Consider the following 27,599-nt stretch of genomic DNA (forward strand, 5'->3'; position numbering starts at 1 on the left):
TGCCGTCCGAGGTTCCGGGGCGACGTCTGTGGGATGTGGCGAGCGCGGAAAGGCACCAAGAGCAGCGACGGGAGGCCTGTGGGTGCTTTCGTGAGGCCTACACGCTGGCCCTGACGTCCAAGCCGCACTCATCCGACTTGCAGAGTTCCGAGGTAGCCCCAGAGAGCAGCAGGCGCGAATGACCTCAGAGGCCTGTCTGGGCTGCTCACCGCCCTGCCCACGCTTTCCGTTCTCTGCTCTGGCTCTGGTCTCTCAAGCAATACAACCTCCTCTCTCTCTGAGTACACGGCTCAGCACGCCATAGAGGAGTTTTTATTCCAGAGAAAACATACAAGGGTACATCGGAAAGTTTATGGAAAATTTGTTTACTTTGTTTAATTTTTTTAAACCCATAGTTTTTCCTTGATGCACATTTCCCGCAAACTTCTTGGAGATGCCCGTAGCACGATTTCCAAGCTCACTGCACAGGACAGCTGAGCTCTCCAACTGATTTTACCACAAACCTTTGGAAGTACCCTTAGATACTGACAGGGAAAATATTTCCACCTGACCTATATCTTGGGCAACCGGAAGAAGGGAAATGAGGGGGTGGGTAGGCAGCTCCTCACGTGCCGTCTCGGCACTGGACCGTCAGCCCGCACTGCCTGGCCCGAGACACTTACCACATGGCGTGCATGTACGTCGGGGGGAGCCGGGGGCTGCTGACCGGGGTGCAGTTATACGACCTCATGATCCTTTCTGCCAGCAGAAAATTTCGGAACAGACTCGCCACCAGCAGGTCCTGCCGGAACAGCTTCTGGAAGAGATCTGAGGGCGGGCAGAGGCTCTTCAGTGGCCAGCAGCAACCCCAGGTGCACACACTGACTTCCACCAAAAATGACAGAAAGCCGGTTAAGCCCAGCAGGCACATTTCCCACTAGCAATACAGAGACACACGTGCACACACATGTACACACACATGAACACACACCAAAACCAACAATCAGCAGGAAGTCGAAACGAGTCTCCTAACAGCAACTCTGATGTTAACAAAGGCAGCGCCAACGGCCGGGAGGAGACGCCTCCTGCGGCCGCCAAGCAGTCTGTGACCAGGGCGAGCGTGGCCGGAGCTCACCGCGTGAGCCGCCCGTGCACCTGAGCTTCCCCAGGTCCTCGCCTCCCCCGTGCACTGTCCCTGCCCACCAGCCGTCCCCACCAGCCAGGAACACGCTGACCCGCCTGCCCCCTTGTGTTCCAGGGCCCTGCGCTCTCCAGGTTGCAGAACCCCACCCCCAGTGGGCAGCGGGCAGCCTCACCCCGGGGCAGCACATTCCAGGCGATGGTGTCCGTGATGGCTGTGAAAATCCAGTTCAGCTCACCCAGAGGAGTCCTCCTGTCATTCAGCCGCCCGGGAATCCTAGAGAAGAGGGGGCACTGTCATTGCTGGGGTCCTGGCCATGAGGACAGGGAACCAAGTGGGGAATCGGAGGGGAGGGGGCCGCAGGGAGGCAAGGCTGCGGCTTCCCCAGCGCATCCGAGCAGAGGCGGCGTCTGCACAGCGCAGCTTCCACCTGCAACCCCACAGCTTCCTGCGGTGACCCTGGAGGGGTGCAGCAAACCCGGCTGGGCACACACGGCGCCTTGGCTCTCCAAGTCTGCACCAGGGACCACTGACCGGAGGTGCTGTGCAGGAACCTGCACTGTCCATTCAACACTGTGGGTGCACGCACAGGGACAGCCGCTCGTCTGCAGGACGGTGAGCAGAGAAGCACATGTACATGTGACGTGAGCCTGTACGACGCGTGCACGCATGATGCGTGCACACGTGACGTGTCGGGTCCTGCAGAGATCAAGACTGCCACGAACGGGACTGGGAGTGGTGGCTGTTTTCCGGGGGAAGCCAGGAGCAGGGCCTGGCCCTCAGGTGACGGCCCAGCAGCGTGGACGTCTGCAGGGAGCGTGAGCCTGCAGAGGCAACGGCCGGCCTGAAGCCCCCGGCTGCGGCACGCCCCTCCGCCGCGAGGCCGGCCTGAAGCCCCCGGCTGCGGCACGCCCCTCCGCCTGCGGCCGGCCTGAAGCCCCCGGCTGCGGCACGGCCCTCCGCCTGCGGCCGGCCTGAAGCCCCCGGCTGCGGCACGCCCCTCCGCCGCGAGGCCGGCCTGAAGCCCCCGGCTGCGGCACGCCCCTCCGCCGCGGCACGTCCCTCCGCCGCGAGGCCGGCTTGATTCATCTCCGAGGTTGCAGGTTTAATTATATCCGGCAGAAAAACATTTTTTTCTCCCAGAAGGAAAATGTTCACAGTAATTTGGTTCAGAGACTAGAGTGTGCTCCCTGCTCCTTACAGATTTACCAGCTTAGTAATTCCCATCCTAGTCCCCATGTGACAGCACTGCCTCTCAGAATGGAGCTCAAAGAGGGGGCTGGGTCTTGATGTCCCCATTCTGCAGCACGCGTGCCCCTCCTGTCCACGCGAGGAGCAGACTCCTGTTCTGGGCTGGGGGCCGTGGCTGGAGGAGCATCTGCTCCTAGCTCACAGGTGCCGGTGGTGGAGGCTCAATGCAGGCAGGTGTCTGGGAGGGGGGCCCCGTGGGGCGTGCCCTGGGAAGCAGCCCCTGACAGAGGGTCCTGGAGAAGCAGTTTGACCCTCGGCCACTCACTGCTTCCTGGCTCAGCAGAGCGTCCTTCCTCTGCGTGCTGCACCCCACCAGACGCCTGCTGCCGGATCTTAGACCGTGCGTGTGTGTCTGTGTCTGTGTGTGTGTCTGTGTGTGTCTGTGTCTGTGTGTCTGTATGTGTGTGCCTGTGTGTGTCTGTGTGTGTACCTGTGTGTGTCTGTGTGTCTGTGCCTGTGTGTGTGTGCCTGTGCGTGCGTGTCTGTGTGTGTGTGTGCCTGTGCGTGCGTGCGTGCGCCTGGCCAGCACTTTGGAGGAAGCACAGAGGCCACAGCAGCAAAGCCAGAACACATGGCCACGGTCTGTTCCCAAGCTGCGGCTGAGCTGTGAGCCAAACGATGCTGACCCAGCCCAAGCTGGGCTCCCGGTCTGAGCCCTGGGGGCCGGCGAGCTGCCCATGGGAGTCCCACTTTGGTATCCTTGGACGAACCAGCTGCCGGAACGAACAGAACACAGAGGCGACAATCAACGCCAGATGGCACAGCAAGTGCTGAGAACTCCGACTCTCCCGAGCCCACTGCGAGTGAGCCAGCAGCCTGCCCCACCGGGGCCTGCTGGTGCTGCCGGGGATGCCGGGGCGGGACTCGGTCTGCCTCCTCCCTTTCACGCCACGTAGATGAAATCACCTCAGAATGACTGCTTCCCTTCGGTCTCTGTCCCTGATCCTGACGGGGGTCACACGAGGGCGCCATCCACGCATCACTGGCCGTACAGGACTGAACGGGCGCCGAGCAGCGGCACCGCCAGCCCCAGGCGCCCACGGCATTCTCTGAACTCCCAGGCTTCCACTAATGATATCGCAGTGTCTGCTTAAAAATTTGAGTCTGCAGTGTTAACTGAGGACCAAAGCTGTGGCTGGGGACAGAGCGCTGAGCTGGGAGATGAGCAGGGCCGGCTCCGTCCAGCAGCCCGAGGCAGAGGACTTCTGCCATCTGCCCTGCTCTGACCGCTGCGGCCACCCGGCACGCACAGGAGGGACTGGGACGAGCGGCCCTTCCTGAGCTGGGTGCAGCAGGGAGCCCCTCTGCTCTCAGCGGCGCTGGCTTCCCCTCCTGCCAGAGCCCAGCTCACCTGCAGCTTTGCTTCTTGCTGGGGTTCGCGTTCTGTGTCTGCAACACCAGACTCTCACGGGGACCTCCAGCCCTGCTCCGCATGGGAAGCTACCTGCCTGCCTCGGAGCGCGGAGCGCCTCACGCTTTTCCCTGTGGGCCACCTTCTCTGCCCTGACAGCCGACAACCCTGGTCACCACCTCTACGGTCAGTCCCACCGTCCTCCTTCTGGGTGCTTGTCACTTAACAAAGCTGCTGTCCACGCCTCACCCCACTGCCAGGTGGTGCCCACTGTGACAGCAGTCATGCCAAAGGCTCCCTGCGAAGGACCCCACTGTGCAGCTGTCCATCCCCCTTGACCCCTCCCAGGGTCCTGCCGGCATCTGCCCCACACAGAGTTAACAGGCAGCAGAGCGGCACTCGGCTCGCTGGCACAGCTGTGCTGGGCCCCTCCAGGCTCTCGCTGGTTCACCTGCAGGTCCTGACATGGCCCGTGCCGACCTCCCAGTTCTCCAGGCCCCGAAGCTCATCTGGAGAGCTCACCTGGCCATGACAGCTCCTGTAGCACTGAGGAGCCCCTGCTGTGTGTGGGGGCAGGGAGCGTCTTGCAGAGGACAAGGACCCCCGCTGTGGAGGTGGTGGGCGCCTCCCCACCACGTCCTCCCCACCAGAGCCCTGGCTGCCCCCTCCCCACCACGTCCTCCCCACCAGAACCCTGGCTGCCCCCTCCCCACCACGTCCTCCCCACCAGAACCCTGGCTGCACCCTCCCCACCAGAACCCTGGCTGCCCCCTCCCCGCCACGTCCTCCCCACCAGAACCCTGGCTGCCCCCTCCCCGCCACGTCCTCCCCACCAGAACCCTGGCTGCCCCCTCCCAGCCACGTCCTCCCCACCAGAACCCTGGCTGCCCCCTCCCTGCCACGTCCTCCCCACCAGAACCCTGGCTGCCCCCTCCCTGCCACGTCCTCCCCACCAGAACCCTGGCTGCCCCCTCCCTGCCACGTCCTCCCCACCAGAACCCTGGCTGCCCCCTCCCCACCAGAACCCTGGCTGCCCCCTCCCCACCAGAACCCTGGCTGCCCCCTCCCCACCAGAACCCTGGCTGCCCCCTCCCCACCACGTCCTCCCCACCAGAACCCTGGCTGCCCCCTCCCCACCAGAACCCTGGCTGCCCACTCCCCACCAGAACCCTGGCTGCCCCCTCCCCACTACGTCCTCCCCACCAGAACCCTGGCTGCCCACTCCCCTCCATATCCTCCCCACCAGAACCCTGGCTGCCCCCTCCCCACCAGAACCCTGGCTGCCCCCTCCCCACCAGAACCCTGGCTGCCCCCTCCCCACCAGAACCCTGGCTGCCCCCTCCCCACCACGTCCTCCCCACCAGAACCCTGGCTGCCCCCTCCCCACCACGTCCTCCCCACCAGAACCCTGTCTGCCCCCTCCCCACCACGTCCTCCCCACCAGAACCCTGGCTGCCCCCTCCCCACCACGTCCTCCCCACCAGAACCCTGGCTGCCCGCTCCCCTCCATATCCTCCCCACCAGAACCCTGGCTGCCCCCTCCCCACCACGTCTTCCCCACCAGAACCCTGGCTGCCCCCTCCCCGCCACGTCCTCCCCACCAGAACCCTGGCTGCCCCCTCCCAGCCACGTCCTCCCCACCAGAGCCCTGGCTGCCCCCTCCCCACCACGTCTTCCCCACCAGAACCCTGGCTGCCCCCTCCCCGCCACGTCCTCCCCACCAGAACCCTGGCTGCCCCCTCCCCACCAGAACCCTGGCTGCCCCCTCCCCGCCACGTCCTCCCCACCAGAACCCTGGCTGCCCCCTCCCCACCAGAACCCTGGCTGCCCCCTCCCCGCCACGTCCTCCCCACCAGAACCCTGGCTGCCCCCTCCCAGCCACGTCCTCCCCACCAGAACCCTGGCTGCCCCCTCCCCACCAGAACCCTGGCTGCCCCCTCCCCACCAGAACCCTGGCTGCCCCCTCCCAGCCACGTCCTCCCCACCAGAACCCTGGCTGCCCCCTCCCCACCACGTCCTCCCCACCAGAACCCTGGCTGCCCCCTCCCCACCAGAACCCTGGCTGCCCCCTCCCCGCCACGTCCTCCCCACCAGAACCCTGGCTGCCCCCTCCCCGCCACGTCCTCCCCACCAGAACCCTGGCTGCCCCCTCCCCGCCACGTCCTCCCCACCAGAACCCTGGCTGCCCCCTCCCCGCCACGTCCTCCCCACCAGAACCCTGGCTGCCCCCTCCCCACCAGAACCCTGGCTGCCCCCTCCCCACCACGTCCTCCCCACCAGAACCCTGGCTGCCCCCTCCCCGCCACGTCCTCCCCACCAGAACCCTGGCTGCCCCCTCCCTGCCACGTCCTCCCCACCAGAACCCTGGCTGCCCCCTCCCTGCCACGTCCTCCCCACCAGAACCCTGGCTGCCCCCTCCCTGCCACGTCCTCCCCACCAGAACCCTGGCTGCCCCCTCCCTGCCACGTCCTCCCCACCAGAACCCTGGCTGCCCCCTCCCCACCAGAACCCTGGCTGCCCCCTCCCCACCAGAACCCTGGCTGCCCCCTCCCCACCAGAACCCTGGCTGCCCCCTCCCCACCACGTCCTCCCCACCAGAACCCTGGCTGCCCCCTCCCCACCAGAACCCTGGCTGCCCACTCCCCACCAGAACCCTGGCTGCCCCCTCCCCACTACGTCCTCCCCACCAGAACCCTGGCTGCCCACTCCCCTCCATATCCTCCCCACCAGAACCCTGGCTGCCCCCTCCCCACCAGAACCCTGGCTGCCCCCTCCCCACCAGAACCCTGGCTGCCCCCTCCCCACCAGAACCCTGGCTGCCCCCTCCCCACCACGTCCTCCCCACCAGAACCCTGGCTGCCCCCTTCTGTTCTCAGCCCTGGGCCTGCATGTTTTAGTGCTCCGGCTTTGAAATGTATCTCTTAGTTCTAAGAGTTTCCCCACTTCAAAAAAAATTTAAAAAATAATTATTTGAAAGGCAGAAACAGAAGTGGAGACAGAGACGGACATTTCGTCCTCTGGTCCATTCCCCACAGGCCTGCAACAGCCAGGGCTGCAGGCAGGAGCCTGAGCTCCGTCAGGCCTCCCGCACGGACGGCAGGGCCCAGAGACGAGCCGCAGCCTGCTGCCGGCAGGGACAGCAGCAGAAAGCTGGGAATGGAAGCAGAGGAACCAGGACTGGAGTCCAGGCCGCTCTGGTGGGATGCCAGCATCCCAAAGCGCTGTCTTAACCACAGCACCACATGGCACATCTCGGGTTCGTCATTATTTTTATTTTTTATTTCCTCCTGATGTGGTTTGTCCCAGGCGGAACTGGTTCCATTCTGCCTCCCAGTGACTCACGACTTTGAGAACCACGATGATGACTGGCAGGAAGGCAGGGTTTGCAAGTGCAACGATTATGTGAGTCATTACAAATTACTTTTTTTTTTTAAATTTGTTTGAAAGACAGAGTTACAGAGAGAAGTAGAGACAGAGAGAAAGGTCTTCACTCCCCAGATGGCCACAACAGCCGGAGCTGCGCTGATCCGACACCAGGAGCCAGGAGCTTCTTCAGGGTCTCCCGTGTGGGTGCAGGGGTCTAAGGACTTGGGCCATCCTCTACTGCTTTCCCAGGCCACAGCAGGGAGCTGGATGGGAAGAGGAGCGGCCAGGACTCGAACTGGAGCCCGTATGGGATGCCGGTGCTGCAGGCCAGGGCGTTAACTGCTGCACCACGGCGCCAGCCCACAAATTAGTTTTCAGCCTGAAGTGGGGAGCAGCGCGGGGCACCACCCTGAACCTGGACACCAGTGACCAGCCCGTGGCCCTGCGCAGGCTCTCCGGTCTCTCCGAGGCCCAGTTTCTCTGCAACATTCACAGCCGTGGACGCCACTGTCGAGTCAGTGCTCCTGCCGCTCTGCAGACCCTCGTCCACGGGAGCCCCCAGGGAGGGTGCTCTCACCACCCCGCAGGGGCGCCTGGCGCTGAGGCACAGCGGTGGCCAGCCACACACACAGCCAGCCCCTCAGCAGCCCAGGGCCTCACTGCGGGAGCAGGGGCTTGACCAGCACGGCCACTTGTGCCCGAGTCTGTCTGCCCTGAGGCTCACTCCCGTTCCTGCTCATGGTCTGTCAGACTCTCGGGTGTGCGCCTGACTGACGCAGACACGCAGCCCTGGTGCCTGTCCCCACCACTTGCTATGGTCTGGATGTGGTCTGTGCAGTCCCTGTGGGTGGGGCCTCCGGAAACAGGGCAGGATTGGGTCAGGCCCAAGAAGAGGGGGAGAGACAGACACAGCTCTCCTTTGCTACGGCTCTCGCCTCCGTCTCCCCAGGACTCCCCAGCAAGGTGGGCAGCAGCAGGGGCCAGGCCAACGGGGGCCTTCCCGATCCTGTGCTCTGGACCTCAGAGCCATGAGCCCACCACACACACGTGCGCGCACACACACACAGCACACACATGCACACACACAGGCTCCCCCACAACCAATCTTTCTCCCACGGCCGCCTGCCCTCCCCGCTTCTTCTGAACCCTCTGCTGAACTTCCAGTGCCGACTGCCCTTGCCCCGCCCACCGGCTTCCAACCTGGTGAGGGGGACACGCCGAGGTCCTCATGGCACGAGGCTGATACGTGAACCCCGGCAGCAGCAGCTCCGCCTCTGCCAGTCCCCACTCCAGGGGTCCCCAAGGATCCTTTCCATCGAGGTTCACCCCTCGCAGACCCTGCTTCCTCCTCGCTGGCTCTCTCGGTCCAGTCTCTTCGGCACTGACCCATCCCACACGGCCTTACACAAACCTCTGCTCCGAAGTCCACAAGGTTCTCCACTGGTGACCGTGGTGGTTCTCAGCTACATTTCATATACCTTTCTCTGCGTAAACAAAGTCCTGTCCAGAGCACAGGCCCACAGGGCGCCTCTGGCTGGAGGGGCACCAGCTCTCCGGCCACCCAGGGCTGCTCCGCTGCTCCCCAGCAATGCTGCGGACACCCCTGCTAGCCACGTGGAACCCCAGCTGTGACGCAGCTGTCTGGGGGAAATGAGTACACGAATACGCACAGCAGCTCTGTTCATTAATGGCCAAAGTGGAGACAGCACAAACGTCTATCAGCAGGTGAAACAAACTGACATACAGAAGGCAGTACTGCAGGGAAAAGCAATGGATCACGGATACACTCAACCCGGACAAACCTCTAAGCCAGACAAGGAGCATTACAGGAAGTTCTGGCAAAGTCAAGTCGCGGGTCCAAGGTGTTTCTGTGGCTCCCTGGGCCCGGGAGGTAACGAGGGGCCAAGCAGAGTGGGTGCCACGGAGCACACGGGAGGTCCCCCGACTGTGGCCATGAGTCCAGGGCGTCTGTCAAAGCCCATGAACCACACAGCTCCAGCAGGGATATTCTGATGACTCCATCTCAACAATGCTGATTTTAAAATGTTTTTAAAACAGAGGGGACATTGCAGCATTTTCAAACAAATACGCACGAGCAGACCTGCCCTGCAGGCGGTTCACTATCAGTGAAGGAAATGCCCGGAGACGCAGCAAGGAGAGAGGAACGGGGGCACACGCTGGGGGCACAGCTGGGCGTCAGGAACCTCAGGGCGCAGACCGGGGGACCCAGGGTACTGAGGCCTGCTGCACAGAAGCTGGGGAGAGCAACGGAGTGAAAAGTTCTCCAGTCCTCGCACTGCCTGGGGAGTGGCAAAGAAGTCATTTATATTAGACTTCACTGGCTGCGTGCTAAACAAGAAATACTGAAAAACCAAAACAGGACGCACGCTGCAGTCTCTAGAGCAGAGGTCATCACAGCTCCGGCCCAAGGCCAAGTCCAGCCAGCAGCGTATTTTTTTAAGGTTCACGGGCTAAGAATGACTGTTATATATTTTTTTACTGTTACAAAAGGTTTATTTAGGGGGCCGGCGCCATGGCTCACTTGGTTAATTCTCCGCCTGTGGTACCAGCATCCTATATGGGCACAGGATCCTGTCCTGGTTGCTCCTCTTCCAGTCCAGCTCTCTGCTGTGGCCCAGGAGTGCAGTGGAGGATGGCCCAGGTCCTTGGGCCCTGCACCCTCATGGGAGACCAGGAGGAGGCACCTGGCTCCTGGCTTCAGATCGGCGCAGCGCTGGCCGTGGCGGCCATTTGGGAGGTGAACCAACGGAAGGAAGACCTTTCTCTCTGTCTCTCTCCCTGTCTATAACCCTACCTGTCAAATAAATTTAAAAAATTAAAAAAAAAAAAAAACAAAGAAACACAAAAGGTTTATTTAATTGTGTATTTGAAAGGCATAGTGACAGAGCGAGAGTGAGAGACAGAAAGAACACTCTCTTCTAACTGCTGGTTCACTTCCCAAATGGCCACAACAGTCAGGTATGGGCCTGGCTGAAGCTGGGAGCCAGGAACTTCGTCCTGGTCTCTGATGTAGATGGCAAGGACCCAAGGACTTGGGCCGCCTTCTGCTGCCTTCCTAGGACATTAGCAGGGAGCTGGATGGGAAGTGGAGAAACCCACACCCGAACCAGCACGGCGACATGCGATTTCAGCAACATAAGCGGTGGGTTCGCCTGCTGCACCAAAACACCAGCCCTGGTTTTGTGTTTTTGAGGAGTTGTAACAAAAATATAAAACACAGGACAGAGACCTTTAGGGATGTGTACGGGTCGTTAGCAGTAACCATCCACAAGGGCTGACATGGACACAGAGGAGCAGGTACCCAAGCAGCCACGGCAGGAAGACAAGATGGTAAATCACATGGGAGAACAGCGGGGCGATTTTCCACGTGTAAAATCAACAAGTCAACAGAGGAAAAAAGGGACACTAAAGTGGGCAAATCAACCCAAAAGATGGCGAGAGGGAAAAACAAAGGAGGGGAGCGGGGGAGGACCAAGGAAAAAAAAAAAAGAAGAAGAAGAGGGGCCGGCGCCAGGGTGCAGTGGGTGAAGCTGCTGCCTGCAGTGCCGCCATCCCATATGGGCGCCGGTTCTAGTCCCGGCTGCTCCTCTTCTGACCCAGCTCTCTGCTGTGGCCTGGGAAAGCAGTGGAAGATGACCCAAGTCCTTGGGCCCCTGCACCCACGTGGGAGACCTGGAAGAAGCTCCTGGATCCTGGCTTTGGATCGGCACAGCTCTGGCCATTGCAGCCATTTGGAGAGTGAACCAATGGATGGAAGACCTCTCTTCCTCTCTCTGCCTTTGCCTCTCTGTAACTATTTTTTTCTTTTTAAAGATTTCTTTATTTGAAAGAGTTACAGAAAGAGAGTCAGTCAGTCTTCCATCCGCTGGCGAACCAGCAGATGGAGGATCTCACTCTCTGGGTCTCTTCCTCTTGGTAATTCTGCCTTCCAAATAAATAAATCTTAAAAACAACAATTTCCAGGGGCCGGTGCGGTGGCGCACTAGGTTAATCCTCCGCCTGTGGCACCGGCATCCCATATGAGCGCCAGTTCTGTTCCAGTTGCTCCTCTTCCAGTCCAGCTCTCTGCTGTGGCTTGGGAAAGCAGTGGAGGATGGCCCAAGTGCTTGGGACCCTACACCCACATGGGAGACCGGGAGGAAGCTCCTGGCTCTTGGCTTCGGATCAGCGCAGCCATTGCAAGCCAGCTTGTCCAGGCTGGTGACTGACAGCAGTGACCACTGACCCAGCTTTCATACGCTTGGACCTGAGCTCTAGTAAGCACCACGTTACAGGGTGACCTGAGACACAGCCACACAGACAAGCACCACGTTACAGGGTGACCCGATACACAGCCACGCACAGACACCACGTTACAGGGTGACCCGATACACAGCCACACACAGACAAGCACCACGTTACAGGGTGACCTGAGACACAGCCACACAGACAAGCACCACGTTACAGGGTGACCCGATACACAGCCACACACAGATACCACGTTACAGGGTGACCCGATACACAACCACGCACAGACACCACGTTACAGGGTGACCCGATACACAGCCACGCACAGACACCACGTTACAGGGTGACCCGATACACAGCCACACACAGACAAGCACCACGTTACAGGGTGACCCGATACACAGCCACACATAGACACCACGTTACAGGGTGACCTGATACACAGCCACACATAGACACCACGTTACAGGGTGACCTGATACACAGCCACACATAGACACCACGTTACAGGGTGACCTGATACACAGCCACACACAGACACCACGTTACAGGGTGACCCGATACACAGCCACACACAGATACCACGTTACAGGGTGACCCGATACACAACCACGCACAGACACCACGTTACAGGGTGACCCGATACACAGCCACGCACAGACACCACGTTACAGGGTGACCCGATACACAGCCACACACAGACAAGCACCACGTTACAGGGTGACCCGATACACAGCCACACATAGACACCACGTTACAGGGTGACCTGATACACAGCCACACATAGACACCACGTTACAGGGTGACCTGATACACAGCCACACATAGACACCACGTTACAGGGTGACCCGATACACAGCCACGCACAGACACCACGTTACAGGGTGACCCGATACACAGCCACGCACAGACACGTTACAGGGTGACCCGATACACAGCCACACACAGACAAGCACCACGTTACAGGGTGACCCGATACACAGCCACACAAGCATGTTCCAGGGTGACTTGACACACAGCCATGCACAGACACACACATTTGAGCATTGGGCCCGAAGGATGCTCTTCTCACCAGGAAAACAGTGACATTTTCTTCTCCTTTTGTTAAATTCTAGCTCTGACCCCCTAAACTGGTTTCACAGCCCCTGACAAAGCATGACCTGAGGCTCAGAACATAAATGAAGTTCTGGTTAAGTTAGTTCGGCAGGAGGCCAGATCGGCCAAGGTAATCAAGATGGTCTGACGGGGAACGCCGGCGAGACGAGGAATCGGGCCAACCCACCGCTGCACAAGCTGACTGGCGTCTTCAAGGCACTCTGGCAGCTCACGTCCCAGAGATCTGAAACTGCGCTCAGTGTGCATGGCAGGGCTGCCGTCCCAGCCCGTCCTTCCTCCTGCACCTAACGGCCCGGCCCGCGGCAGGGCCCTGCTGAGCGCTGCCTGTGGGGGACGGTGGGAAGCACTCTTAGGATCTGGAGCAAAATGAGGGCGCGGAGCACCCCGTCCTGGAGATAACGCACCTCTGCTGACCTGAGTACAGGAGGCGAATTACGGCCCCTGTGGGGGCTGCAAAGGACAGCCAAGGGGTCCAGGGAGGCGGGGAGCAGTCTCCCGCCTGCTTATCCAACACCTCTGACACAGGGGAAACAGGTTCTGTGTTCCTATGGGGACGCCGCTGTCCCGGGGGAGGCTCCACACTGCACTGCCCCCCCCCCCAAGTTTGTGTGGAAGGCAGAGTGAGAGGCAAGAGGCCCCCTTTTCCCGTTCTCTCCCAGATGCCTGCAGCAGCCAGGGCTGGGCCAGGCAGGAGCCAGCAACCCCATGTGGGTCTCACATGGCGGCAGGGGCTCGGTACTGGAGCCCTCACCTGCTGCCCACACAGGCACGTTAGCCGGGAGCGGGAACTGGACGCAGAGTGGGACGCAATCCCAGGCACTCGGGTGTGGGGCGGGGTAGCCCAGGCAGTGCTTACCCACCGCACCACCACGCCCAGCCCAGATTCTTTCTGACTCAATGGTGCCAACTCCGAACCCTTCAGAAATAACTAGCCAGGTTTATTTCGGAAGCACTCCTGCCACAGCCGGCTCTCTGGCTTCCGCGTGCCAGGGCGGATCTGCAGACGGCCTCTCCGGAGAGGTGCAGTCGCAGGAGCCGCGTGGGGAGCCTGCCAAGCAGAGTTCCTTGAGAAGCTGCTAAAAAGCTTGTCACGTTCAGGAAAGGAAGATTCTAAAATAAGGGGCAGGGAGACAGACTGAAGACGAATCCCAGGCGAGGCCGTCCCGGCTCTGCCTCTCCAGATGTCCCCGTCCCTGGTGCGGGGGCCCCTCCCCAGCAGGGCTCGGGCTCAGGAAGGACTGACACGCTGGCCTTGTCGTCTTCCCGGGGATGTGTGACCGCACCACAGAAACAACCGTCTCCAAACACAGCCAGGTCGTGGTGGTGGTCTGGATTTCCCGGGGTAATTTCTCACCGTGGGTTTCCGGCAGGTGTGCACTGCGCAGAAGGGATGCCCCTCCGTCCACAGGTACCAGGCTTGGGCCACACTGACCGGCCACCCCTCCCCCACCACAGCCCCGCCCTTCTACTGTCCACACCAAAGCTGCCCTTCCAGAACAGACGTCTGGACACACACACACACACATCACGTGCTCCTCTCCTTGGAAGACCTCTCCTGGTATGCACCCAGCCCCAAACAAGCTGCTTGAACATCCACACCTGTGGGCCGGCAGCCGGGGCCGGAGCCCAGGGCAGAAGTGGCTGAGGTGTGAGGCCCCAGGCCCAGCACCTCCGGCTACGCCTCTGGCCAGGTCACGGCCTCCGGGGCTCAGCCGCTTCATCTGGAGAAGGAGGGAACCGCCAACTAAGGCCATGGAGAGCCGGAGAAGCCCAGGGCCGGCACTGAGATGGACGAGGAGATGGCCAGCACGTCCCAGCTGCCTGGAAACCACCCCTGCCCACTCCCCACCAAGCTCCAGAGCACACTGACTCTGAAATGTCGGCTCACCCACGGAAAGCCATCTCCGAAATTCAGTGTGATAGACATGACTGCTTCATGGGCAACCTCAGGCACACCTGCCCGCCAAAAGGGGGCCTTTCAGGAGATATGTGCAGACCCCCACTCGAGCTGAAGATGCCGCTGGACAAGGAGGACGGCTGCTGGGCCAGGGGTGCTGTGCTAGGCTAAGTCTCCGGCAGCCCATGTGGGCGCTGCTCTGTGTCCCGGCTGCTCCTCTTCCTACCCGGCTCCCTGCTAATGCTCCTGGAAAAGCAGCAGAAGACGGCCCAAGTGCCCGGGCCCCTGCACCCACATGGGAGACCCAGAAGAAGCTCCTGGCTCCTGGCTTCGGATTGGCCCAGCTCTAGCTGATGCGGCCATCTGGGGAGTGAACCAGCGATGGAAGAGCTTTCTATCTTTCCCTCTCTCTGTCTGTAACACTCTCTCTCAAATAAATAAATAAAATCTAAAAAAAAAAAAAAAAAGAAAAAAACCCTTTTTCTAACTCTGCCTTTCAAATAAACAAACTTTAAAGGAAAAAAGAATGTTCGTAACAAAAAAAGAAGACAGCTCCCACAGGAATGGGCAGGACAGAGATGCGGGAGGCCGACGTGCAACAAGTGGCCGGTGGTGAAGGGCAGGCTGTGACCACCGTGAGGCCCACTGTGCGCCACGGGAGCAGCTACAGCCAAGGAGGCCACGAGGACCAGAAGTCCAGAGCAGAAACAGCTGACTGCTGGGCTGGGCTGCAGGTGGGTCTGGGTCATCCACACACAGCCACAGGGACTCTAGTTTGGAAACTGGACTGTGGTGGTGGCTGGTGGAGGTGCTGGCAATCACCGACTTGTACGTTTCGGCTGAGCGTGGACAGCGCGCGCTAGACCTCTGCTGCAGACAGACACGCACACGCCCAGGAGCTTCTTCAACACAGAGCAGCAGCCGGCCAGAGAACCAGGAAGGACAAGGACAAGGACCTGCAGGCGGCAGCGCAGGTCAGCCAGGCTCGCTGCCGTCGACCCCTCCGGCCCACGGGGGCCTCAGCTGCCTTCAGAGGCTGACCCTTGTTCCCTGATCTCCGGCAGAGGGGAGGGCAGGCTACCAGGGATGCTCGATGCTCGGCGCCGCCCACACCCTCTGCCAGAACCCCATGGCGCCAGCACCTGGGCTGCGAGGAGGCCCGCAACCGTCATAAGCGCAAACACAGCCTCCAGCCTGGCAGACCAGTGCGTGTGTCACGTGCACACGTGTGTGCGCAGCCAGGCCAGGGCTCTGACCTGGGCCCGCCCCAGCCTCTCCGTCCCGGGGCCACAGGCGCTAGGCAGAACTTGGGAGGTGTCTCCTGCGCAGGAGCACACATGGCTGCCACAAAGGTCACTCACGGAGGCCTCTCCCCCCCCGCCTGGGAGCCAGCCCTCAACTAAGAGACCGTGCCTTCACAACAACTTCCACCGCATCTCCGGAGCGAGGGCGTCCGTCAGACGCAGGGGCGCTGTGCCGGCGAGGAGAGGAAGTTAGTGCCTGCTATGAAAGCGCTCCGTGCGGCGCCACGCAGGCTGCTTTGATGACAAAGGGCAGGCTTTGGCCCACTGTGAAGGAAATCGAAGCTGCCGTGCTGTGCGTGGGCGCCCACGGCGGCCTCTGCAGCCCTGTGTCCGCTCAGAACTGCCCCCTCCAGCTCACAGGCCGGGATGAGCCACGGGGGCCTCGCAGGGCGCGTGTCGGACACGAGGGGCTGTGGGGATCGTGTCCCCTGCTGACCTTGCGGGATTTGTACCAGGCAGAAGCCCTGATCCAGCGCCACCAGCCCGTGGGGCGGCAGAGGCCAGGCCAGCCGAGGACGGCGCTGCAGTCCCCTGCCCAGCTCTCCCCGTCCTCCCACGGCACATCCTCGGGAGGTTTTGTGCGCACACACACACACACACACGCCTCCTTTCTAAAGCGGCTGCCGGCGTCGGCTCTGGTGCTTCAGCTCTGGGCGACGCCGACGCGGCCCTGTGCCTTCACCTAAAGCAGCTCAGGTCTCAGGCTGGAGAGCAGGGCCTGGAATCAGGACTGGTGTGCTTTGCTACCTCCTTCCCAACATAATCCCTGTGAATGGATCTGACTTAGCCACAGCCACTGTGCCTCCGACCCAGGCCCAGCCCTGCCGGCCCAGGTAGACCTGGGCCCCACCGGATCCCTGGCAAAGCCCTGCTCTGCCCTGGCCCAGGCTCTTGGCTGCCCTGTGCCATGGAGCTCCCTCCTCTCACAGGTGGCTAATACCCTTCGCAGGGCTCTGGTGACACAGGTGGATCCCCCAGTTCGGCACCGGGCACACGGCAGGTGCTCTGTAAGCTGCCCACTGCCATTCCTGACCCAGAGTCACAGACCACGGTGCGCCCCCGGGCCAGCGCTCGTGCGCTCTCTGCACGGCGTCTCCAGGATTCCTGCGCTGGAACCCAGAGCGCTTGAGTTCTGAGCACCAGCAGCAGACCCACGCTGCAGGGCTGGGCCGCCGCTCCTGGGCGACACGGGGCTAACTGCTCTGTGAGCGTCTCCAGAAGCTACTGGACTGTTAGCTGTTTAAAGTATGCTGTTCACACAACGGTGCTGATCATGAGTAATTCTCTTGGTACGCTTTGGGCCTCCAGCGATCAGAATGCCAACCAGCAGCCGCACGGAGAGGCCCCACGTCTTCAGGTCCCCGGAGCTCCCCAGCACCTAACGTTCCCAGCACGGGTTACGCGTTTCATTACTTTGTTTCAGGCCTGAAAAATGTCCCCGATTTCCGAGCGTGGGTCTTACTGCGACGCTCTCCAGAGGCGGAACATAAACGCATTCTGCACGGCAACAGGCTTCTTCATCAGGCTGCGGTTACACAGATAATTAGAAGCTGGGGAAGGCTCGCTCCAATTTACTTCCAGACACGGCAGCTTAATTAGAAAACAAACTCCTCCCCAGCCTGAAAGACTGCCGAGTAACTGCGCGCCGCCGCCTCCCGCCCGTCCTGTGCTGGGGCGCGAGGCCGCGCACTCTGCCCTCTGCCCTCTGCCCTCTGACCCAGGCGGGCTCGGCCTGGGGGCCTGAGGAGCCCTGACCTTGAGCAGCGGAGCCGAGACGCCCCTGGAAAGACACCAGAGCGGCCGCCGGCAAAACCCTCTCTGCCGTCTGCAGTGATGGTGGAGCGGACGACGACACCAGCCAGGCCGGGCTTCCGACCGTTTGTCCCCAGCAAGGGCTGCCGGGACACCTAAAGGCCACCAAGACGCCGAGGAAGCTGGGCTGCCAGCGGCCTCCCCGCGGACACGAGGGGCCGCGGAGCCATTTGCAGAGCAGCGTCTTCCCTCAGCGACACTGACGGCCCGGAGGTCCCCACACACGAACAGGGACAGCGCAGACGCGCAGCTTCGAGAGAGCAGAGCAAGGACATGTGGGCTCCTGGCTCAGCACGACACACCCCACACCACACACACACACACACGGGCACCTGGCTCAGCATGACACACCCCACACTACACACACACACACACACACGGGCACCTGGCTCAGCATGACACACCCCCCTCCACACACACACACACGGGCACCTGGCTCAGCATGACCCCCCCACCCCCCACGGGCACCTGGCTCAGCACGACACACCCCACACCACACACACACACACACACACGGGCACCTGGCTCAGCACGACACCCCCCCCCCACACACACACACGGGCACCTGGCTCAGCATGCCACACCCCACACCACACACACACACACACACACACACGGGCACCTGGCTCAGCACGACACCCCCCCCCCCACACACACATGGGCACCTGGCTCAGCATGACACACCACACACACACACACACACACACGGGCACCTGGCTCAGCATGCCACACCCCACACCACACACACACACACACACACACGGGCACCTGGCTCAGCACGACACACCCCACACCACACACACATACACACACATCCACACCCAGTGCTCAGGACAGCTCTTTCCACACACAGCCCAGGCAGGGCAGGAGACACACATCCTCTGGCTTCCTGCGGTCATCAAGCTGGATGGACACAAAAGCCAGCCACGAGGCCTTGTTGAGCTGGACACAGGGTGACGGGGTGTCCTCAAGGGACAGCGATTCACATATGGCTGTAATGAAAGAAGAAAACTCCCCGCGTGGCGAGCGTCAGAACCTGTAGAGCCAGGACTAACAGCAGATCAGCGGACGCGCACGGAGCTCTGCTTGGGGACCACAGTGCCGTCGCCTGCCCTGATGCGGCCTCGCCAGGCCCACACCACTCTGGATGCCACACACGGCTGTCTTAGGTGCTCTGTGTTGGGGATCCCTCCCCCGTCTGTAGTACTGAGGGCTTCCTTTAGAGTAACAAACTGCGAAAGACTAAGAGAGACGAGAGGCAGGCACAGTGGGTTAGGCTGCATCTCAGACCTGAGTCCAGTTCGAGTCCCAGCTGCTCCACTTCAGATCGAGCTTCCTGCTAATGCACCTGGGAACCTACCGGATGGTGGTCCAAGTGCTCGGATCCCTACCTCTCACATGGGAGACCCGGGTGGGATTCTGGGCAGCAGGATTTGGCCTGGCCCAGCCCAAGCTGTTGTAGGCACTTGGGGAATGAACCAGAGGATGGAAGATCTGTCTTTCAAGTAGGTGAAAATAAACAAACATTAAAAAAAAAGAATAAAAGAACTGAGACCAAGGAACCAAGTGACAGAACAGGTTTGGTCCTAGAACTGTCATTAAAACAGCCAATCCTCTTTGGGGCACAGCAGGTTAGGCCACTACCTGAGATGCCAGCACCCCACATGGGCCCTGGTTCGAGTCCTGGCTGCTTCATGTTCCGATCCAGCTCCCTGCTAATGCCCCTGGGAGAGCAGCAGCAGATGGCCCAAGTGCTCGGGCCCCTGCACCCGCGTGGGAGACCTGGAGGACGCTCCTGGCTTTGGACTGGCCCAGCGCTGGCCACTGCAGCCATCTGGGGAGTGAATCGGCAGGTGGAAGCTTGCTCTCTCTCTCTCTCTGTGTCCCTCTCTGTAACTCTGCCTTTCAAACAAATAAGTAAATATTTTAGAAAAACCAAGCAGCCGATCCCATCAGTTAGCCTGCGCCCATGACCTCTGCCAGACCAGATGCCCTGGCAGGCTCTCACGGCTCTGCCTTAACCGCCTCCTCTGCCCAGGGCCACACCGGGAAAGACCGGCAGTGGAACTGCCCGCGTGGCAGTGGCAATGAGGCACCAAGCCCTCCGCCAGCTTGCACGGGGATGTGACTCAGACGCCCGGGGCTCCCGCTCTGCACAGAGCCATCGAGGAGGCAGGGCCCTGGGGGCGGCACCACAGCTACAAGGCTCCAAACCTCTCCCACAACTGCTCTGCCGGCTGCACCAGTGTCATGCAAATATTTTTATTAAAATCTCTCAGCTATTCAAAAATTCATACATTTGGAAATATTCTGTGGTTTCTTGAAACATCAGCTACTGATAAATCTTTAAGAGGAAACACAGCAGCCTGGACGGGGAGGAGCTGCTTCTGCTCCAGCTCCCCCGTTCCCAGGGCCGGAAAGGAGACTCCAGGGGGCAAACACGGACCCCAGGACGCAGCAGCCCCGCTGCTCGGGCCCACGCGGGACAGGCGCTGGGTGGGAGGCTATCCCCGGTGCAAGCCCTCTGAGCCAGCCTAGGGGCTGACCAACCTGGGGAGGGAGCAGCTCTTTTTAGACTAATTCATTTTTGCAAAGTTCTGAAAGACAAGAACAAAAACATTCAAAAGGCTTTGTGCGTGTCAGATGTGAGGCCAGACAGCACCGTGCCGGGACACGCGGGAGCCCGAGCCGCGTGTGGGGAAGGAGACCAGGACACTAGGCCATCCTCACACGCCCAGAACTGGAGGAAGACCTGCTCCTGAGCTGCTCACAGACGCAGGGTCGGGGCCGCAGCCTTGCTGGCTCACCTGTGACAAGGTGGGGCCCCGCCCGCCAGCACCGCAGGACAAGGACAGTGAGGGCTGCACACGGGCACTGCCCGGAGCTGTAGCTTCCAGAGCCACCACCTGGCCAGATGCTGGACCACGCTGTGGGCTGACCTACACCCACGTGGGGGAACTCGGCTCCTCCCCGCCCTCCATTCTCTGGGCTCCAAGTTCCTGAAGCTTGCTCACCTCCAGGGAGGGATTAGACTCTTACCTGAATAAAAACAAAGGACACAAAAGAGAAGCCTGGACTAGTCTGGACGCTGCCAGTGTTTATCTTCTGCCTTTACTGATTTGTAGGTCAGTGACCCCGAGGGTACCCCAAGTGGAGAGGAGGAGGTGGCCCAAGGCGGCTGAGACCGACACAGCCCCAGCAGGAGAAGCCGCAGGGCTCTGGGCGGCCAGGACCGGCCGTTCTGAGAACCCGCCACCCAGTGACAGTGAAGAAGGGCATCACTGCACAGCTCCCAGGTGCGTTCCCTGAACACAGGAAGCCCGTCCAAACACGCAGTGCCGCACTTCTGCTCAGCTTCACGGCAGAGTCAGGTTTAACCACGGACGTTACGAGACTGTGAACATCACTAGAAAACATCTGAGTTTTAAAATGTATAATAGTGGCATTTTCTTTTTTTTTTGACAGTCAGAGTTAGACAGTGAGAGAGAGAGAAAGACAGAGAGAAAGGTCTTCCTTCCGTTGGTTCACCCCCCAAATGGGAAACTTGGGGTGGTCATGGCCTCTGCTTGTGTTCCATGCTGAGGAGCCGGTTCAATCCCCACCTCTGGCTCCTGACCCCAGGCCCTGGGAGGCGGTGGTGATGGCCCAAGTAGCTGGGTTCCTGCTACCTATGTGGGAGACCTAGATGGAGCTCCTGGCTCCCAGGTTTGGCCTGGTCCAGCCTCAGCTGTTGTGGGCAGTTGGGGAATGAACCAGCTCATGGTAGCTCTGTCTCGCAAATGGATGGATGGATCCATCTCTCAAGCTGTGGAAGTTTCTGGAAGTTAAAGGCTTTTATCTACTTAGCAATAGCTCTGAAGAGGGCTGTGGCCAGGCAGTTTTTGGAATTATATATCTGGCTTTCTCCAAATGCTTATAATTCTAAAGTTTAGAATGTGCCTTGGCATAAAAGACGAAAATGTAACTGAACCACTCACGCTCAACGTAACCTCTGCCAAGCTACAGGGAGAGCAGCAGTTTGGCGTTCCAGCACGCCCCAGCTCGGCGCGCTGAAGCAGCTGCCGCCGCCGAGCCGTGCGCTCCAACAGCGACTCGGACACAAAGCCGCAGGGTGGACTGAGGTCTCTAGAATGACAAGCATTCAAAACGCAAACTTCTCCAAAAACACAGTTCTCTTCTGATTGCACAAATGGGCTCAGATGCACAAGTTTCTAAAAGTCGCACAGCAGCAGCCACCCAAGACCCGAGCGTGGACAGGTGTACGTGGAACATCCTCCCCCTTCCGGCTCTATCTGAAATCTAAGGCACGCTAGCCGAGTCCACACTGCAGCGCAGGGCAAGCGTGCGAGGGCAGCAAGCCTCGGTGGGAGGCAGACACGCGTGGCTCATCTCAGACAACAGACGGCGCAGGCGCAGAGTCCGTGACTCAGAGGGCAGCGACGAAACGCAGGCTCAGGCGCAAGGGCAGAGCAACAGCAGAACGGAGCTCTGGCGAGAGCCCTGCCCAGCCGAGACCGCAGCCAAGAGCCCAGTGGACGCGAGACACCGCCCAGTCTGGGGGCCACGTGCCAGCACACCACACGGTCCCCTTAGGCAGCCCGCCGAGCCGGGACCCAGCAGGAAAACCCCTGCAGGACACACGCCGACCCGAGCTGCTAGCCCTGTCTGTAGCTGTGTCCACCCAGCACCAGCGTTCCGAGTCCTGACCAAGAGGAGGTGATGGAGACGAAGACGGGAGACAGACAGGACGAGGGCCCAGGGTGCTCCACCTCTGCCCCACGTGTGCTGGGGACGCACACGCCTGTGACACACAGGAAAGAAAGCGGACGGCCGGTTACGAATGTGCACCACGCGGTGCCTCGAGGGCTTTGGGGAAGACGTGGGATCTGTGCCGGTCCTGGCAGGCCAACGGCCTCTGCTTGCACTGAGCGAGGGCGACACACTGGGCTCGCTGCAGGCAGCCTCGTCACGGTCCTAGCCGTCGCCTCTAATCCAGTGAGCCGCCGCCGCCCACCTGTCAACAACCGGGGACGCCCGCGTGGCCGGCATCGCCCTCCGTCAGAGGCTCCCAGGTCCCTGTGGACCACGGCTGGTTCTGGGGCCCTGAGACCCGTGCTTGAGCAGAGGGACGGCGGGCGCTGGCAGACACAGCTCTCCAGCTCCTCGCCACGGCCGTCCGCTGTGCTGTGAGCACACAGATACAGGCGCGGAGAGCAGGGCCCTGGCCTCCGGAGGCGCCTGCTTGGAGTCCCAAGAGGAAGGAAACTCGACAAACTGTCTGCGTTTTGCTGGTACTTTCTCCTCAGCTTACCTGTGTAAGTGCTTTACAAGACTACGCTTTTGTTTAAAAAAAAAAAAACAGGAAAAAAAATCCAAGTCCCCGACAGTGGTGCTCTCTCCTTGTCAGAATCCTTCGGGGTCACCGTTTACGTGTGCGTCCTGGCTCCCAAAGCCATCAAGGCCACGTGGAAAACAGTCCACATCAGCAAAGGCACAGCTCCTGCAGGTCTGCGTCCACCCGGCGCCCACGCCCCGGCAGGCACCACGGTCGGCTCCACGCATGTGCCACCCGGCAAGCCGGCAGCTGCTTTTCCTGTCTGAGTCCAGGCCTCAGCCACGTCAACACAGGATTTTAACATCGAGACGTACAAGAGCATCGCTTGTTTGTTAATTAAAGCAGCAGTGAGGCCCACGGCAGCCGGGTTCGGACCACGCCGTCATTCTTCCACGCTGCCTGGGGTGAGGAGTCACCGCGCACACGCAGCTGAGAACGCACGGGTCTGGCTCAGGGTTTTGAGACACAATTTCCGGCCCTGAGAGCTCAAAACAAGAGACGGCAGGTGGGTCCACAGGCCGGGGGCCTACGGGAGGAAGTGCAGCGGGAGTTCTTGGGACAGGAGCTCTGTCTGCCGAGGGCACAGGCCGGGCGGCAGGCAGGGAGGCGTTAGAGGGACGGTCGGGGACAGAGGAAAAAGCCAAGCTGTGACCCAGCTCATTTCTGCCAGGAACGACCCGCGCTGAGGTGTTTCACTGTGCATTGGAGTCTGCGTGACTTAGATGTTGGAAGGATTGAGCTTTGATTATTTTTCTCCAGAACGGCCTCACTTTTCCCTAGGTCCTACACTGAGCGAGCCAGCGAGGGACAGTCACAAACAGGCTTTAATCAGACAACCAAGGGACGCGCGCAGGCGAGGGCACCAGGAGAGAGAGGGGGCGGGGCAGGAAGCCGGGGCTCGGAGCCCCACTTACTTTTCTATCAGGTCCAGCGTGACTCCGGGCACGAGGCTGACGCACTTCTGCATGCAAAACCTGTGGAGAAGGAAGAGACGATGAGTGACAGCGATGGGACGCGGCCCAGGATCACGGAGGAGGCGGAGCGTGATGGCGGGGGACGCCGCCCAGGATCGCCCAGGATCACGGAGGAGGCGGAGCGTGACGGCGGGGGACGCCATAGCCCGTCGTTCCATACGAGCCCCGCTGAGTCCCTGCTGCTCTGCCGTCAACCCAGCCCCCTGCTGATGCACCTGGGAAGTGCTCGGGTCCCTGCACCCACGTGGGAGACCCAGATCCTGCCTCCTGGCTCTGGCCTGGCCCAGCTGTGGCCCTCTGGGGAGTGAGCCAGTGGATGGAAGATCTCTCTCTCTCGCTCACTCTCTCTCTCCCCCAGCTCCCCATCACTCTGCCTTTCAAATCAATCAATCAATCTTTAACAAAGAAGGAGAAAGGAAATGCAGCAGTTGGGCAGTGGCCAGGTGAAGGTGGGCTGAGCACAGCTCTGAGGTCAGGAGGCGTCACTGCCCGTCTGCGGAGGCACAGCAGGAGCGGCCGTCCGGAGGAGCGCAGGCAGCCTCCTCCCGGGGAGGAGCACAAGAGGAAGGGACTGGGAGAGGGGGACAGGGAGGCGGGAGGGGAGAGGGAGACAGGGAGGGGGGACAGAGAGGGGAGTGGGAGGGAGGGAGGAGGAGGGAGACAGGGAGAGGGAGGGAATCAAGACCGAAGGACCTCCCATCTGCTGGTTCACTCCCCAAATGGCTGCAACAGCAGGGCCAGTCAGCAGCCAAGAACTCCATCTAGGTCTCCCATGCGGGTGGCAGGGTCCAAGCACTTGGGCCATCCTCTGTTGCTTTTCCCAGGCCACAGCAGGGAGCTGGAGTGGAAGCGGAACAGCCGGGACAGGAACTGTCACCCAGAAGGGACGCTGGCATTTCAGGAGACGGCTTCACCTGCTGCTCCCTCCACAGGCGGCCTCCTAGTTCACCTACTCTTACAATTCAGAACAAATGACCCACTCATAGCAGCAGCAGAGTCTATGATGGAAGGGTGGTCCCATGTCGGATTCCACCCTGCCATGATGGGACGGTCACAGACAGCGTGTTTCAAACAGGAGTCTGGGTCTTTCCCCGGCTGGTGCTGTCTGGCCACATCTTTAGGGGTGATGCCGGGCAGGGGCAGTGAGGCAGCCCAGGTCACGGGGGGAGCAGCCAGGCTGTGCAGGGCCTGTGCTGTGTAGTGTAAGGGCAGGTTAGATGGGTTTATCAGGACGCACCTGTGCTAACATCTACAGAATGTATCCCCACATACCGCTAGTGGAAACGAGGCGTGGAGGAGACGGGAGGAGGACACTGGGCCCCGGGGAGTGAGGGACAAGGAGCACCGGAAAGACCCAGAGGCAGGAAGACCTGGTCAGGGCGGCAGACTGCAGGGCAGTGGGGCTGCGCCCCCTGTGGGCACAGGTGCTCCTCCCTCTGCAGCCTTGGCCAGCTCTGAACCAGCACGGCCCGTCATGACGGCGCCACGCGTGGGCCAGACCCTCGCGGAGGACAAACAGGAGCTACTGGAAATGCTACTGAGTCCAACTCCAAGTCTCACGCACGCCACGCCTCCTTGTTGCCTTTCTGCTCATAATGTGCCTATCGATTGGGGTTTTATGAGTCTAGTAACGACAGAATAATCTGTACCAGACTAATCCTCTTGCCAATAGCAATACCAAGCTCTGGACAGAACACCAACTGCAAATTCCAAGAACAGACAGACGTGGGCAGAACTGGAAGGGCTGCGACCCCTGCTAGAGGAGGAGCTCACAGGACCCTGCTTTTCCCAAGGATGTTTTTTAATTAAAAAAATTTACTTATTTTTTTATTTATTTGAAAGGTAGAGTTACAGAGAAAGAGAGAGAGAGAGAGAGAGGTCTTTCCTCCACTGGTTCACTCCCCAAACGGCTGCAGTGGCTGAGGCTGGGCCAGGCCAAAGCCTGGGACTCCATTCAGCTCCCATGGGGCTGCAGGGGCCCAGTCACTTGGGCCATCTTCTGCTGCTTTCCCAGATGCATTAGCAGGGAGCTGGGTTGGAAGTGGAGCAGCCGAGACTCGAACTGCTGCTCATATGCAATGCCAGTGTTGCAGGAGGTAGATTAGCCCGCTGTGCGCAAGGCCAACCCCAGAGGTACCCACACACGGCTCAGAAACTCCTTGGGGCAGGCGCTGTGGTGCACGGGTAAGCCACCCCTGGGACACCCACATCCTACACTGCAGCGCTGGCTCACGTCAGCTACTCAGCACTTCCAATCTGGCTTCTTTAACACACCTGCGAAAGGAGCGTTGAACGTCCCAAACCTTGGTTTCTGCCAACCATAGAGAAGACGCAGATGGAGCTTCTGGCTCCTGGTGTTTGGCCTAGCGGTTAAGACGTCACTCAGGACAAGCGCATTCCGTGTCCAGGTCCCTCAGGGGCCACCGCCCAGGTACGCCCAAGGGCTGCCAACCAGGCAGAGGCTACGTGCCCAGGACAGCCTGGGTCCCGAGCTCCTCACTCCCCCTCTGCTTCATGACGCCTGCTGAGCGCGTCAGGCGCCACCCCTCCCCCCTTCCAGAGCTGCCCTCTGGGGTGGAGACCCAGGACCCACCCTTGTGTCCGGGGCCATGTCCCACTCCAGACATCACCACTTCCAAGCTGTCAGTGCACCTGTCGCCTTCCTGGAAATTACACCCCCTTCCCGTGGGCACCCGGGGCCACACCCACAGGCCGCTAGCAACGCCCCTCTCCCCAGGTTAGCACAATCAGAACCAGCTCTGTCAGACGCTGCCACGTGTCCCGTGGGGGACAGACCCACACCCCACTGCTGCACCAGCGACACCGAGCCATGTCAAGCACCAAGCCTGCTCTGCTCTGCCTGGCCTCCCCCGGCCCCCTCCCCGGCCCCCTCCCACAGTGACAGTCGCCCTGTGGAGGGCGGGCAAAGGCTGCCTCTGCCAAACCCTCAGAAGCTGTCACTCTCCGCGTTCACCCCGACGTCCTGGTGCAGGACCCCGCCCCCAGCCATGGCTCTTCTGCCCTTTCTCTCTTGTCCTTACTGACTGGGTCCCGCTCATCCTGACACCTCTCCGTCCCCGCCTCGGCCTGGAACCCTTCTCCCTCGGACGCCGGAAGACTCGCTCCCTCGCTGCAGTGCGCGCTGAGACAGGCACCTCCTACGAAGCAGCGGCAGGTGTCGCTCTCCACGGGTGTTCCGTTCTACCTGTGTCTGTTACCTGTCTTGTCCCAGGGAGGTAAGTTCCTCAAGAGGCTGGGAGCATGCTGACACGCTCTGGACACGTGTCAGACACGCACTTAAGACCCACGGGCTCTGCGGTGCTGCTGGCTTCCGAAGGTGCGCATGTGCCGTGAACCTGTCATTCCTGGAAGTGAGCGTCTTCCAGACTTTTATGAAGAACAAATTAATGTCACTCTCGGTCGGGTCCGTGTAAGTAACTGTCGGACGCTGCTGTCATTTTTGGGAATCGAAGAGCCTTTTTTCTAATTAAAAACAAAAAACAAAACCCACGCACGTGTAGTGGGCGAGGGCCTGCCCAGCCTTCACCCAGCCTGCCGCTCTGAAGTGCGCAGCTGCCCGGCTCCCTCCTAAGCCGAGTGCGTGACTGACAGCCCAGCCCAGCTCAGCCTGGTTTTGTCTGATCACAAGAGGATCGTGCCGTATTATTATATTTTTTTCTTCCAGCTTTTTAAAATTTACTTTTCTGGCATTTTCAAACATTTGGCAACGCCGAAAGGATTTCACAGCCAACACCTGCGTCCCCCGGTGGGGCCCTGCCATCAGGTTACTGCTCTGTCCCCCCACCCTCCGTGAACCAACCTTGT

The 27,599-nt window shown here is 60.6% G+C and overlaps 1 protein-coding gene across 3 annotated transcripts in view; it reads right to left on the bottom strand.

Moving 5' to 3' along the window:
* RPTOR (regulatory associated protein of MTOR complex 1) overlaps positions 1 to 27,599 on the bottom strand; it is a 349,585-nt gene that overhangs the window by 90,823 nt on the left and 231,163 nt on the right. For all 3 annotated transcript variants that reach the window (XM_062216247.1, XM_062216248.1, XM_062216246.1), the window contains exons 7-9: positions 23,715 to 23,774; positions 1,296 to 1,396; positions 663 to 807 (exon numbers count right to left, since the gene is read on the bottom strand). In XM_062216247.1, the coding sequence (XP_062072231.1) occupies positions 663 to 807; positions 1,296 to 1,396; positions 23,715 to 23,774 (306 nt within the window). The remainder of the gene's footprint in view (positions 1 to 662; positions 808 to 1,295; positions 1,397 to 23,714; positions 23,775 to 27,599) is intronic.

This window comes from Lepus europaeus, chromosome 18, assembly GCF_033115175.1.
Source record: "Lepus europaeus isolate LE1 chromosome 18, mLepTim1.pri, whole genome shotgun sequence".
NCBI lineage: Eukaryota > Metazoa > Chordata > Mammalia > Lagomorpha > Leporidae > Lepus > Lepus europaeus.